The sequence below is a fragment of the Melospiza melodia genome, chromosome 25 (genome assembly GCF_035770615.1).
Source record: "Melospiza melodia melodia isolate bMelMel2 chromosome 25, bMelMel2.pri, whole genome shotgun sequence".
Lineage (NCBI taxonomy): Eukaryota > Metazoa > Chordata > Aves > Passeriformes > Passerellidae > Melospiza > Melospiza melodia.
The window spans coordinates 9,516,600-9,531,337 of NC_086218.1; the positions used below are offsets into that span (position 1 = coordinate 9,516,600).

Genomic DNA, 14,738 nt, shown 5'->3' on the forward strand with positions numbered 1-14,738 from the left:
TGCCGGCGGCCGCCGCGCCCGCGCCGGAGCGTGCGCAACAGGCGGGCGCCGGCGGAGCTCCGTGAGCGCTCGGTGAGCGAGTGGCCGCGGGCGGCGAGCGAGCGCCCGCCCGCCCGGGGCCGGGCATGTGCGGCGGGGCGGCGGGCAGGGCGCCCGGGCAAGGGCGTTTGAAGGAAACGTGAGGCGAGGCGGCGGCGGCGGGATGGAGGCGGCGCCGCGGCGGAGCCCCGAGCCGCGGGAGAAGCCGCCGGTGCTGGACGGGGAGGCGGCGGGGGCGCCCGCGGGGGCGTCGGGCGCGGCCCCGGCCTCGCCGGCGGCGACGGAGCAGATCGTGGCGGAGGGCGAGGCGGCGGCGGCGGGCACGTTCGTGCAGCGGCAGCTCGGGGCGATGCTGCAGCCCGCCGTGAACAAGTTCTCGCTGCGCATGTTCGGCAGCCACCGGGCCGTGGAGATCGAGCGGCAACGGGTGAAGTCGGCGGGCGCCTGGATTATCCATCCCTACAGCGACTTCAGGTGGGACCGCGACCCCCGCCCCGGCACCGGCGCCGAGCCCCATCCCGGCTCCGGTGCCCGCCGCCGCTGTCCGTGGTGCTGAGCGCGGCCCAGCCGCCCGCCACCGTAGGGGCAACAAGTGCCGGTAGCCGGGGCTCCGCACCGGCCCGGGGAGGCGGCTGCCACCGCCGGAGCCCGGGGCCGCGCTGCCACAGCCCCTTCCCGTCCGCGGTTATCCCGCCCGCACGGACGGCTCCGTCCTGCCCGGCTCCCGCGGGCTCCCGGTGCTCCCGGTGCCCGGGGCAGCCCCGCTCCGCCGAGCCGCGGGGCTCCGCTGACCCGGCCCCGGGCGTGCGGAGGCGGCGGCGGGGGATGCTGGGCTTTGCCTGCCCTTAGAGCTCCCCCTCGCCCTTCTCGATGCTGTTTTTAATTCGATCCGGAGCCTTCATCCCCCCCGGGACGCGGCTCCCCGCGGCTGGAGCGGGGCCGGTCGCCCAGCGAGGAGCCGGGCCCGGCTCTCGGTGTCACCGGGATCATCAGCGGGAGCTCGGGGATGGATGATGTGGGAGGAACTGGGTGTCACGGGGATGTTGAGTCATATAGGGTGGGCTTTCTCCGCGGGGAACGGAGCTGCCAGGCAGTCATCTCCCGCAGCAAGCTGTGACATGGATGATGTCCCCAGCCTGGAGAGCGCAGCCAGCGCCCGCTGTGGGTCCCTGGCACCTGTAGCCATGCCCCCCTCACCACTCAGCGGGTCCCTTGCACCACCCCAGCGTGACACCCAGCCCCGAGAGCCCCTTTTCCAGGGAAAGCATCCCAAAGTTTGTGAGCCTGGAGCTTTCCAGGAGCAGTTTCTACAAGCAGAGCCCTGAGGGCAGCTGGCAGGTAGACAGACAGAGGGATTACTCCGGTGTTTATCCCATTAGGGAGATACATAAAGGCCGTGGAGATCAGGGCCTCGAGTGTTCAGTGTGACACTCAGTGAAGGACAAGGCCTGTCCTAAAGAGCTTAAGCCTAAATCTGAAGTGAGAGCTCCAGGCAGGCTTGGGCAGCTGCAGGGACAGGCAGCTTCCCTGCTCGGCTTCTCAGGGCACAGCATGGAGGCGCAGGAGGAGATTCCTCGGCTGGGTCAGGCCCTTTCTGCCTTATTTCCTTCCCTGGCCCAGCAAATCCTGGCCACTGGCAGGAAGGTGTTGTTTGGGAGAGGTTCCTGACCCTGGGGTGGCTCCTGGCCCTGGGGTGGTGTCTGGATCTGACCTTGGAGTGGCTCCTTGAGGAGAGGGTGCCTCTCCTTGCTCCCTTCAGGCTCTGGTGCTCTCTCTGAAGGAGCCTCTCACTGCACCACGACCTCCTTTCCCCTTCCCCTTCCCTTCCCCTCTCCCTTCCCTTCCCCTTCTGCAGAGATCCCAGTACCCATGTCCCACCATGGGTGCAGGGTAGGAAATCCCCAGAGGTTTCTGCCACCACCAAAAGCTGGTTTGGATTCGCTGGCCACTGAGAGCTGCCCTGAAATCACCTTTGGAGATCTGAGCCTACACCCACGGCCAGGGCTGGGACTAACAGGGGATGCCTGGGAACACCTAAAGCTGGGCTTGCTTTCCCAAGGGCCCGTGAGGGTTCTGGTGGGGGATCCCAGGAGTGACAAATCTGGCGGAGGAAGTCATGATGTGTCTGCGTGAAGCATGAAAACATCCCGGTGGCGTTTGCATGTGACCAGGGCTGCTGGGTGTCCTGACATACCCAGCAGCTGCCGGCATCTCCTGGCTTTCCCTCCCTGCCAAACTCTCAGTCAAAGGAGGTGGATGAGGAGTGCCCTCATCCTGCCCTGTGCATGTGGCACCTCCCGTAGGGCTGGACCCTCCTCCCAACCTTCCCCTGGTGCCAGCGTGGTCTCTCCTTGCTTGGCTGCTGCCTGGCTCACCACAGCAGCCTCCCTGATCCTTTTGTGCTGCCCCAGGAGCTCGGCTCTCCGTTTGCATAACCAGCAAAGCTTATCCCAAATCCTGCTAAGCCAGCTCCGGTGGTGGCAGGGAGACGGCGGATGACAAGGGAACCTCAGGGGAGCAAAGCCCACATCCTCTCTGAGCTCTCCGTGGGGCACGTGGCAGCTTTGGGGTGGGGGCATGGGTGGGCATGCACTGCCCTGCAGCAGAGAGAGAGAGACAGCCAAGCTCCTGCACCCCCCATTCCCACACAGGGTGATTTCTGCACCCCAATTCTGCTCACATCTGTCCCAGGGTGGTAGTCATGTGTGTGGGCAGGCACGTGTGTGTGTGTCTGCTCAGCACCTGCCTCTCTGCACTCCGTCAGAGCCTAACTTTGATCCTGGGTTAATTGTCTGTCTGTGTCCCGCCTGTCCCACTCCTGCATTCCCCGCAGGTTTTACTGGGACCTCATCATGCTGCTCCTGATGGTGGGGAATTTGATCATCCTGCCCGTGGGCATCACCTTCTTCAAGGATGAGAACACCCCTCCCTGGATCGTTTTCAACGTGCTGTCGGACACTTTCTTCTTGGCTGACCTGGTGCTGAACTTCCGGACAGGCATCGTGGTGGAGGACAACACGGAGATCATCCTCGACCCTCACACCATCAAGATGAAGTACTTGAAGAGCTGGTTCCTGGTGGACTTCATCTCCTCCATCCCTGTGGACTACATTTTCCTCATCGTCGACCTGGAGACCCAGGTGGACTCGGACGTCTACAAGACGGCGCGGGCGCTGCGCATCGTGCGCTTCACCAAGATCCTCAGCCTGCTGCGCCTGCTGCGCCTCTCGCGCCTCATCCGCTACATCCACCAGTGGGAGGAGGTGAGAACCCCTTGGGGGCCTCCTGCTCGGTGCCCCAGGCCAGGCTGGGGGTGCCCAGCTGGAGGGCAGAGGGCTCTAAAGGCTGTTCTAGGGGAGTTCCTCTGCAGCTGTGCCTCCTGCGTGTCCTCCAGATCTTCCACATGACGTACGACCTGGCCAGCGCCGTGGTGAGGATCTTCAACCTCATCGGCATGATGCTGCTGCTGTGCCACTGGGACGGCTGCCTCCAGTTCCTGGTGCCCATGCTGCAGGACTTCCCCGAGGACTGCTGGGTCTCCAAGAACCGCATGGTGGTGAGTGCCCAGGCTGGGGTGGTTCCTGGTGGGGAGAGGGTTTGGTTCCCTGTCTCCCACCCCAAGGCTGGAGCTGCTGGGAGAGGTGCTGGTGGTGGGCATTGTCTCTGTGGTCACAGCTGGGAGATGGGGCAGAGGGGACCCCCCTGCATCACCTTCCCATCTCAGCCCAGCTTGCTGGAATCAGGGAACAGGACGCTGGGGCTCCTGCCTCCTCCCCAGAGGTGCAGGGTGCCATTTAGGACTTCAAAATCTTCTTCTTGGAGGAAAATTCATCCCTTGGGGAGGGAACAGGACTCTGGGGCTCCTGCCTCCTCCCCAGAGAGGGGCTGGTGCCTTTTTAGGGCTTCAAAATCCTCTTCCTGGAGGAGAATTCATCCCTTGTGGAGGGAACAGGACAGAGGGGCTCCTGCCTCCTCCCCAGAGGTGCAGGGTGCCTTTTTAGGGCTTCACAGTCCTCTTAATTGAGGAGAATTCCTTCCTTGGAGAGGGAACAGGACATAGGGGCTCCTGCCTCCTCCCCAGAGAGGGGCTGGTGCCTTTTTAGGGCTTCACAGTCCCCTTCATGGAGGAGAATTCATCCCTTGGGGAGGGAACAGGACGCTGGGGCTCCTGCCTCCTCCCCAGAGAGGGGCTGGTGCCTTTTTAGGGCTTCAAAATCCTCTTCATTGAGGAGAACTCATTCCTTGGGGAGGGAACAGGACACTGGGGCTCCTGCCTCCTTCCCAGAGAGGGGCTGGTGCCTTTTAGGGCTTCAAAATCCTCTTCATGGAGGAGAATTCATCCCTTGTGGAGGGAACAGGACAGTGGAGCTCCTGCCTCCTCCCCAGAGGTGCAGGGTGCCTTTTTAGGGCTTCACAGTCCTCTTAATTGAGGAGAATTCCTTCCTTGGAGAGGGAACAGGACATAGGGGCTCCTGCCATCTCCCCAGAGAGGGTCTGGTGCCTTTTTAGGGCTTCACAGTCCCCTTCATGGAGGAGAATTCATCCCTTGGGGAGGGAACAGGACCGAGGGACTCCTGCCTCCTCCCCAGAGAGGGGCTGGTGCCTTTTTAGGGCTTCACAGTCCCCTTCATGGAGGAAAATTCATCCCTTGGGGAGGGAACAGGACAGTGGAGCTCCTGCCTCCTTCTCAGAGCAGGGCTGGTGCCTTTTTAGGGCTTCACAGTCCCCTTCATGGAGGAGAATTCATCCCTTGGGGAGGGAACAGGACCGAGGGGCTCCTGCCTCCTCCCCAGAGGTGCAGGGTGCCTTTTTAGGGCTTCACAGTCCTCTTAATTGAGGAGAATTCCTTCCTTGGAGAGGGAACAGGACAGAGGGGCTCCTGCCTCCTCCCCAGAGAGGGGCTGGTGCCTTTTTAGGGCTTCACAGTCCCCTTCATGGAGGAGAATTCATCCCTTGGGGAGGGAACAGGACCGAGGGACTCCTGCCTCCTCCCCAGAGAGGGGCTGGTGCCTTTTTAGGGCTTCACAGTCCCCTTCATGGAGGAAAATTCATCCCTTGGGGAGGGAACAGGACACTGGGGCTCCTGCCTCCTCCCCAGAGGTGCAGGGTGCCATTTAGGACTTCAAAATCCTCTTCTTGGAGGAAAATTCATTCCTTGGGGAGGGAACAGGACTCTGGGGCTCCTGCCTCCTCCTCAGAGAGGGGCTGGTGCCTTTTAGGACTTCAAAATCCTCTTCTTGGAGGAAAATTCATCCCTTGGGGAGGGAACAGGACTCTGGGGCTCCTGCCTCCTCCCCAGAGAGGGGCTGGTGCCTTTTAGGACTTCAAAATCCTCTTCTTGGAGGAAAATTCATCCCTTGGGGAGGGAACAGGACTCTGGGGCTCCTGCCTCCTCCCCAGAGGTGCAGGGTGCCTTTTTAGGGCTTCACAGTCCTCTTAATTGAGGAGAATTCATTCCTTGGGGAGGGAACAGGACACAGGGGCTCCTGCCTCCTCCCCAGAGGGTCTGGTGCCTTTTTAGGGCTTCAAAATCCTCTTCATTGAGGAGAACTCATTCCTTTGGCCTTGGAGGAACCTTGGTTTCTGGACACCCCAGCTCAGGGAGGTGGGACTGGGGGGGGGTTCAGCAGCACAGCACCTTCCCCCGAACCCCTCAGCAGCGCCGTCCCTCACCTGCAGAACGACTCGTGGGGCAAGCAGTACTCGCACGCCCTGTTCAAGGCCATGAGCCACATGCTGTGCATCGGCTACGGGCAGCAGGCGCCCGAGGGCATGACCGACGTGTGGCTCACCATGCTCAGCATGATCGTGGGGGCCACCTGCTACGCCATGTTCATCGGCCACGCCACCGCCCTCATCCAGTCGCTGGACTCGTCCCGCCGCCAGTACCAGGAGAAGGTATCGGTGGGATCAGGGAGGGAGGGCCTGGGTGCTGGGGGAAGAGCCCTGGCACAGCTCCAGAACCAGCTCAGCACAGATGTGGTGCCCTTCTGATGCCAGAGGTTGGGACCTTTGGCCTTGCCACTCTCCCGTGGGTTGTTGGAGGTGGAGAGTGGGACCATATTGGTGTCCATACTGGGGGTCACTTCAGTGTGGCCCTCCCCTGCCCTCCGCCCCCCTGCATCCTCTCCTGTCCTTTGCCCCCTTTTTGCGTCAGGGCGCTGGAGCAGGGGTGTGTGCATCTACCCCGCTGAGGGGAAGGGACACATCACGCTGCCAGCTGAGCCCTGTGTGACTCCCCTTGTCCCCACAGTACAAGCAAGTGGAGCAGTACATGTCATTCCACAAGCTGCCCGGGGACACGCGCCAGCGCATCCACGAGTACTACGAGCACCGCTACCAGGGCAAGATGTTCGATGAGGAGAACATCCTGGGGGAGCTCAGCGAGCCCCTCAAAGAGGTGAGGGCAGCAGGTTTGATGAGGAGAACATCGTGGGGGAGATCAGCGAGCCCCTCAAAGAGGTGAGGGCAGCAGGTTTGATGAGGAGAACATCGTGGGGCAGCTCAGCGAGCCCCTCAAAGAGGTGAGGGCAGCAGGTTTGATGAGGAGAACATCCTGGGGCAGCTCAGCGAGCCCCTCAAAGAGGTGAGGGCAACAGGTTTGATGAGGAGAACATCGTGGGGGAGATCAGCGAGCCCCTCAAAGAGGTGAGTGCAACAGGTTTGATGAGGAGAACATCGTGGGGGAGATCAGCGAGCCCCTCAAAGAGGTGAGGGCAGCAGGTTTGATGAGGAGAACATCGTGGGGGTGCTCAGTGAGCCCCTCAAAGAGGTGAGGGCAGCAGGTTTGATGAGGAGAACATCCTGGGGCAGCTCAGCGAGCCCCTCAAAGAGGTGAGGGCAACAGGTTCGATGAGGAGAACATCCTGGGGCAGCTCAGCGAGCCCCTCAAAGAGGTGAGGGCAGCACTCCTGGGCCGTGATCTGGAGGGCAGAGGCTGGTGCTGGCAGGGGCCAGGCTCGGTGATGTCCCCACTTATCAAAAGAGAATGACCACCATGCGGGGAGAAATGATGAGAAGGACTCTATAATATCGGAAGGTTAATTATTTTTTTTTAATTTGCTATATTATACTATATTTTACTATATTATATCATATTACTTTACATCTACACTGAATTTTGCCAAGTACTCAACTCCCCACTTATCAAAACAGGATGACCCCTGTGTGGGGAGAAATGATGAGAAGGACTCTATAATATCGGAAGGTTAATTAATTATTTTTATTTTATTTTATTTTATTTTATTTTATTTTATTTTATTTTATTTTATTTTATTTTATTTTATTTTATTTTATTTTATTTTATTTTATTTTTTATTTTTATTTATTTTATTTTATTTTACTATATTTTACTATCTTATATCATATTACATTACATCTACACTGAATTTTGCCAAGTACTCAACTCCCCACTTATCAAAACAGGACGACCCCTGTGTGGGAAGAAATGATGAGGAGGACTCTATAATATCAGAAAATTAATTAATTATTTTATTATATTTTATTGTATTATATTGTATTACATTATATTACATTACATTACATTACGTTATATTACATTACATTACATCTAAACTGAATTTGCCAAGTACCAACTCCCCACTTATCGAAACAGGATGACCCCCATGTGGGGAGAAATTATGAGAACAACTCTATAATATCAGAAATTATTATATTGTATTGTATTGTATTATATTATATTGTATTATATTATATTATATTATATTATATTATATTATATTATATTATATTATATTATATTATATTATATTATATTATATTATATTATATTATATTATATTATATTATATTATATTATATTATATTATATTATATTATATTATATTATATTATATTATATTATATTATATTATATGATACTATATTTTACTGTACTATATTTTACTGTACTATATTTTACTATATTATATTTTACTACATTATATTATATTTTACTATATTTTACTATATTACATTACATCTAAACTGAATTTGCCAAATACTCAACTTTGTACACAACTGCTTAAAATCTCATGGCTCTCAGCCAACATTCTGTCATATATACACACTTGGCCCTGATAGGCCAAGGAAACAAAACACCACCACTTTGGGCAAACAATTTTCATATTGCATTCTACTTTTGCACAGAAAATAAGATAATAATTGTTTTTCCTCGCTCTGAGGTTCAGAGAATGTGAAACCCAGAAATATTTTTGGGGAGAATTGTGCCTCGCTTTTCTCTGTGAAATGTGGCCACACACCCGCTGATCTGCTCCTCATCCTCACCCCGCAGGAAATCATCAACTTCAACTGCCGCAACCTGGTGGCCAACATGCCCCTGTTTGCCAACGCCGACCCCAACTTTGTGACGGCCATGCTGACCAAGCTGCGCTTCGAGGTCTTCCAGCCCGGCGACTTCATCATCCGCGAGGGCACCGTGGGCAAAAAGATGTACTTCATCCAGCACGGCGTGGTCAGCATCCTCACCAAGGGCAACAAGGAGACCAAGCTGTCTGATGGCTCCTACTTTGGGGGTGAGGCTGGGCTGGGGGAGCTGCTGGACAGAGTAGGGGGCAAAAGGTGCCTGGGGGGGAAAAGCTGGGGCATCTCTGGTGTTTCTGCCCTGGAGCAGAAGCTGGGGCATCCCTGATGTTTCTGCCCTGGGAGGAAAAGCTGGGGCATCCCTGGTGTTTCTGCCCTGGAGCAAAAGCTGGGGCATCCCTGATGTTTCTGCCCTGGAGCAGAAACTGGGGCATCCCTGGTGTTTCTGCCCAGGGCATCCCTGATGTTTCTGCCCTGGAGCAAAAGCTGGGGCATCCCTGATATTTCTACCTGGAGCAGAAGCTGGGGCATCCCTGATGTTTCTGCCCAGGGCATCCCTGATGTTTCTGCCTGGGAGGAAAAGCTGGGGCATCCCTGATGTTTCTGCCCTGGAGCAGAAGCTGGGACATCCCTGATGTTTCTGCCCAGGAGCAAAAGCTGGGGCATCCCTGATATTTCTACCTGGAGCAGAAGCTGGGGCATCCCTGATGTTTCTGCCTGGGAGGAAAAGCTGGGGCATCCCTGATGTTTCTGCCCTGGAGCAGAAGCTGGGGCATCCCTGATGTTTCTGCCCAGGGCATCCCTGATGTTTCTGCCCTGGAGCAGAAGCTGGGGCATCCCTGACGTTTCTGCCTGGGGCATCCCTGATGTTTCTGCCTGCCCTTCTCCTCTTGCCCAGTGCCAAAGTCTTGGCATCCAGTTAAAGTGCCAAAGTTTTCCCCCCAGTTCTGTCTGGCTGGGGCAGAGGGAGCATCCACAGCTGGCCAGGGAGGAGAGGAGGTTAGAGCAGAACATCTGAGCCGGTTTATAGGATACAGGCACAGCTCTGGGAGGGAAACAGGCCAGGCCACCACAGCAGCCACACCTGGGGGTGTCTCCATGGCCTGGAGAGGGAGGGAAATGCCTGGCCAAGGAGAGAGGCTGCGGGCTCTGAACCGTGCTCTGTGCAGGGTGCTGGGCAGTGCTGGGGGTGGCTGGCCGGCCGTGTCACCCTGAGGGCAGCCCCTGTCCCCTGTCCCTGCAGAGATCTGCCTGCTGACGCGGGGCAGGCGCACGGCCAGCGTCAGAGCCGACACCTACTGCCGCCTCTACTCCCTGGCCGTGGACAACTTCAACGAGGTGCTGGAGGAGTACCCCATGATGAGGAGAGCCTTCGAGACCGTGGCCATGGACCGCCTGGACCGCATAGGTGAGGAGGAGGAGGAGGAGGGACCCCCTGGGCTCGGCACAGCCACCTCCGCAGCCACCCCCAGGATCCACGTAGGTGTGGAATCCCAGAACTGGCATGAGTGCCCCAACCCCATGAGTGGGTGCCAGCAATGAGGATGATGGGGAGCATGAGGAAGGAGCCTGCCCTCTCTTTCCCCCCCCCCAGCAAGATCCAGGCAGTGCCATAGGACAGGCAGAAATGTAACTGCACTGCACGGTCCTTGCAGTGTTTGCAGTGATGATATCTCATGGCTCTCAGGCCCACATGGCCCCACACCCAGCTGCTTGTCCTCACCCTCCCTTGCCTGTGGAGGACAAGCAGGACCCCATTCCCCAGTTCCTTTAGAGTCAGGACTCTCCTGTTTGTCCCTGCTGCTTCCACTGCTCTAATCTAGACCCTTCCCAGGGTCTTGCTTGCCCTGGAAAGCTGGTGAGGTTTTATTGTCCCTGCCCTCCACACTGTCCCCAAAGAGCCCACCCTCCCAGGGTCGGTGACACTCCTGCCTCCCCTCCAGGCAAGAAGAACTCCATCCTGCTCCGCAAGCGAGCCGAGCACAGCTCGGGGCCCCTGAACACCGAGATGATCCAGCAGATCGTGAAGCACGACCAGGACATGGCCCACAACATCCAGGACCTGCAGCAGATGGCGATGGGCCGGGAGCTGAGCGGCAAGCCGGTGATTTGGGAGCCCCTGGTGCACGCACCCCTGCAGACGGCCGCCGCCACCACCAACGTGGCCATCGCGCTGACCCACCAGCACAGCCTGCAGGCTCACATCTTCCTGCCGCCCTCCTCCATCTCCAGCCCGCTCTCTCCCGAGGCCACGCTGCTCGCCAAGCCCGTGCGCCGCTCCCAGCCCAGCCTGGGCGGCTCCCGGCCCTCGTCGGTCGGCTCGCCCTCGGGGGCTCCGTCCCACCTGCAGACGCCGGCCGCCGGTTCGCCTTCCTCGCCCATGGTCCAGCCCCAGGTACCGCTGGAGAGCGGCGGGGCCCAGAGACCCAGCTCGGGGGCTCAGCCGCTTCCCCGCTCGGCGCAGAGGGCGGAGGTGGCAGCGGGGCCCAAGCAGCCCCCGGGCGGCCCCCCAGCCCCAGCTCTCCCCGCTCCCGCGGCGCCTCGGTGTCCACCTCGCTGCTGCAGCAAGCGGCGGGCGCCGCGTCCCCCAGCTCCGAGCAGGCGCTGCCGCCGGGGAGAACGCTGCACTACAGCCTGTCCCGAGCCACCGGCTCGCACATCTCGCTCCTGATGCATCCCCAGCAGCTGGTGAAGCACAGGAGCATCCAGGGGCTGCCGGTGGGGCGGCTCACGCAGGATGTCCGGCTCCTTTCCGCCTCGCAGCCTTCCCTGCCCAACAAAGTGGCGCAGCAAGGCGACGGCAGCTCCTTGAAGCAGGGCAGGAAATCTGCGGGGAACCTGGCCCGCAGGTCCTCGCCCTCGGTGGCCGGACTGCTGGCCAAGCCGTGCTCGGGGGTGGCGGCGCACTCGCAGCCCCCGGGGCCGCTGCCTCAGCCCGGCCGCTCCGCGCCGCAGTCGCCGGGCCCCGCGTCCCGGCCGGCGGCCGCTCCCTCCCGCAAAGGCTCCGTGGCCTTCAGCCCCGAGGTGGAAACGGCGAAGCCCAAACTCCCGTCCAACATGTGAGTCGTGTTGGCGGCCGCACGGGCAGGAAGGGAGCCGGGAGAAGCAGAGCACCAGCCCCGCCGGCTCGGAGGGGAAATGAGGTGAGAGGCAGCAGCCGGGGCCGTGGAGGGGCTGGTTCAGGCACGGGGAGGCGGCAGGGATGGGCATGGGGCCGGCTGGATGAGGAGGGGGCTCTGCTGACTGCCCCTCCTTGCTCATCACCATCTGGGAGTTCTGCCCTCCTGCCGGAGGCATAGGGCAGGTCAGATTGCCCCAAACTCTGGCCTCTCTGGGGAGCTCAGCTCCCCAAAACTGCCCCTCGGGGGGCTGGGCCCCCCCACGCTCCGTGCCGTGTGTCCCACAGCCTGTCCTCGGGGCCAGGCTGACGATGGCAGCTCCTCCAGCTTGTCCTCTGTCACAGCAGGGGCTGCCCGATGCCCACCTCGGTCCCCAGACTGCTCTGCCCAGCCCCTGCCCAGCCCCTTTGCCTTCAGGGCGAGGAGGCAGAGGCGCCCCCTGGTTGCTCTGCCAGGGTGGAGGGAGGAGGCTGGAGCCCATGGCAGGGGCGTGGGGGCCCAGGGGCGGCGCTCCCCCTTCCCAGAGTGCCAGGACCACCTGGGGGTCCTGGGCAGGGCTCCCCTGGTGTGACGAGTGCCAAGGGGCAGCGCCCCAGTCCCTCTCCCCTGCTGGTGGGACCGTTCTGCCTCAGAGGTGCTGAGTGCCAGCGAGGTTGGGGTGTGCTGCTGGGCAGGGCTCTGCCCCACACCCGGGCACTGAATGGGGGCAGCCTGGGGGGGATTCTGCTGCCTGCAGCTCCAGGAGGATGCTCAGAGGGTCAGTCCAAGGGGGAACCCTCCTGTGGGTCCAGGAGGATGTCCAGGTCATCTGGGATGACCCTTCTGTGGCTCTAGGAGGATGCTCAGAGGGCCAGTCCAAGGGGAACCAGGTCATGTCCAGGTCATCTGGGATGACCTCTCTGTAGCCTCAGGAAGATGCTCAGAGGGTCAGTTCAGAGGGCCCCTCTGTGAGCCTGGGATGATGTCCAGAAGATCAGCTGGGGATGACCCTCCTGTGGCTGCAGGAGGATGCTCAGAGGGTCAGTCCCAGGGGAACCCTCTGTGGTTCCAGGAAGATGCTCAGAGGGTCAGTCCAAGGGGAACCCTCTGTGGCTCCAGGAGGATGTCCAGGTCATCTGGGATGACCCTTCTGTGGCTCTAGGAGGATGCTCAGAGGGTCAGTCCAAGGGGAACCCTCTGTGGGTCCAGGAGGATGTCCAGGCCATCTGGCATGACCCTTCTGTGGCTCTAGGAGGATGCTCAGAGGGTCAGTCCAAGGGGAACCCTCTGTGGGTCCAGGAGGATGTCCAGGTCATCTGGGATGAACCTTCTGTGGTTCCAAGAGGATGCTAAGAGGGTCAGTCCAAGGGGAACCCTCTGTGGGTCCAGGAGGATGTCCAGGTCATCTGGGATGACCCTTCTGTGGCTCCAGGAGGATGCTCAGAGGGTCACCTGCAGGGCCCCCACTGCCTGTGGCTGCAGGAGGATGCCCAGCCCGGGCTCTGCTCCCCTGCCCTGCCCTGTCCCCTGGAGATGCCACTCACCGGTGCCACAGGAGCTGTCACAAAGAGATGCCAATCCCTGCGTGACATGTGGGGGCTGTGGGGTCACCCCCCCCCCATCCAACAGATGTCCCAAATCCCCCCTCCCCGGAGACAGTAGTGTGCAATGTGTGTGCGAGTCGTGGCTCTGCCAAGCAGCCCAGCTCTGCTTCCAGCGTCGCTTCGGGCCAGCCGTGTTCAGTCCTGGTTAGAGTAGTGTCCCCTCCGTCCCCACCGCGCTGTGCCAGCTGCTTCCCCCTCCCGGAGTCAGGAACCGTGGCTTGTCTTCGGGCGAGGTCTCGTTCCCCTCGGTAATTCCCCAAGTGAGAGATCCCCTTCTCCACCCTCGCGGTTCGGGGAGAGCACTCCGGAGCGCGGGGCTGCTCTGGGAGCACCAGCCCAGCAGGAATCCCGGCAGGGGATGTCCTACACTGCCTTTTTTCCCCTCTCTCCATGGATTTCAATCCCCCTGCCCTGCTCACATCCCGCTCCATCCCCGCGCTCCGCCGGGCGGGCGGGGAAGCTGCAGCGGGGCCGCGCTGTCCCGGATCGCCCGGGCTGTGCTCACAGTGCGCGATGTTCCATGTCTCAGCGCTCCTGGCACCGCCGCCCCGGGCACCTCGTGGCCCGGTGCCCACCCCGGGGGAGGCTGGAGGGGCTGGGGGCGCGAGTTTAGCCACCAAAGACCATGACCCTTCCACTCTTGCACTCATGGCAGTCCACGTACAGAGCTTGTAGTTTTCATATTCGCAGAGAAATTTAAGAGCAGGTTTTGTTTTTTTGGTTTTTTTTTTTTTTTTTTTTTAATTATTATTTGGTCGTTGTACATAATGGGTTTAAATAATAAAGAGAGATTCTGAGCTGGTCTTGGGGGCAAAATCTTTCTGCACCTCCTGCGATCCCGCAGCACGGGGGGATGCTGCAGCACCCCAGCTCCAATCCCGCCCTTCTGCAGAGCTGGGAACCCCTCGGGAGGCACCGAGGGGCCCCACAGACCAGGCAGGAGCCCAAAGGCAACATATCCCCTCCCACCCACCCCTGTCCCTTTGGGCTCTGGGCAGATTAATGTTTAATCTTTGCTTATTTTCCCCTTCCATCTCCGGTCCCTTTATTGCGGGGGGGGTGGGGAAGGGCGGGTTGGATCCCGCCTGATTGCAGCGCAGCACTCGAGGCATTAACGCGATTAAATGAAGGTCACGCAGCGCAAGGTGGGCCCGGGCAGCCGAGCCGCGGGCACTGCGGCACCTGCGGGCACAGCCGCGCTCCGTCACCTGCCACGGCCCCCGGGCAGGGCACGGTGGCGACAGGACACGGTGGCCACCCAGCTATGCCCGGCCCGGTCTCCTCACAGCAGCCCCCCGTTACCAGGACAGGCCCGCCCCTCAGCCCCCCGTTACCGGAGCAGCCCCCGCCCTCAGGACTCGTTACCGGGGCAGCCCCTGCCCTCAGCCGTCCGTTACTGGGGCATCCATTGCCTGCAGCTCCCGTTACCGGGCCAGCCCCTGCCCTCAGCCCCCCGTTACCGGGCCAGCCGCGGCCCTCAGACCCCGTTACCGGGGCAGCCCCTGCCCGCAGCCCCGCGTTACCGGGGCATCCATTGCCTGCAGCCCCCGTTACCGGGGCATCCCTTACCCTCAGCCCCCGTTACCGGGGCAGACCCTGTTCTCAGCCCCGCCTTACCGGGCCAGTCCCTGCCCTCAGCTCCCCGTTACCGGGGCATCCATTGCCTGCAGCCCCC

At 59.9% G+C, this 14,738-nt stretch overlaps 1 protein-coding gene across 1 annotated transcript; it reads left to right on the forward strand.

The window, feature by feature from the left end:
- Positions 1–202: 202 nt before the first annotated feature.
- Positions 203–13,854, forward strand: HCN3 (hyperpolarization activated cyclic nucleotide gated potassium channel 3). The gene is given in 9 exon segments (XM_063176637.1): positions 203–513; positions 2,873–3,302; positions 3,434–3,595; positions 5,719–5,937; positions 6,293–6,439; positions 8,333–8,573; positions 9,605–9,769; positions 10,305–10,865; positions 10,868–13,854. Coding segments are annotated over 9 exon segments (2,793 nt in total). The 3' UTR covers positions 11,425–13,854.
- Positions 13,855–14,738: the final 884 nt, after the last annotated feature.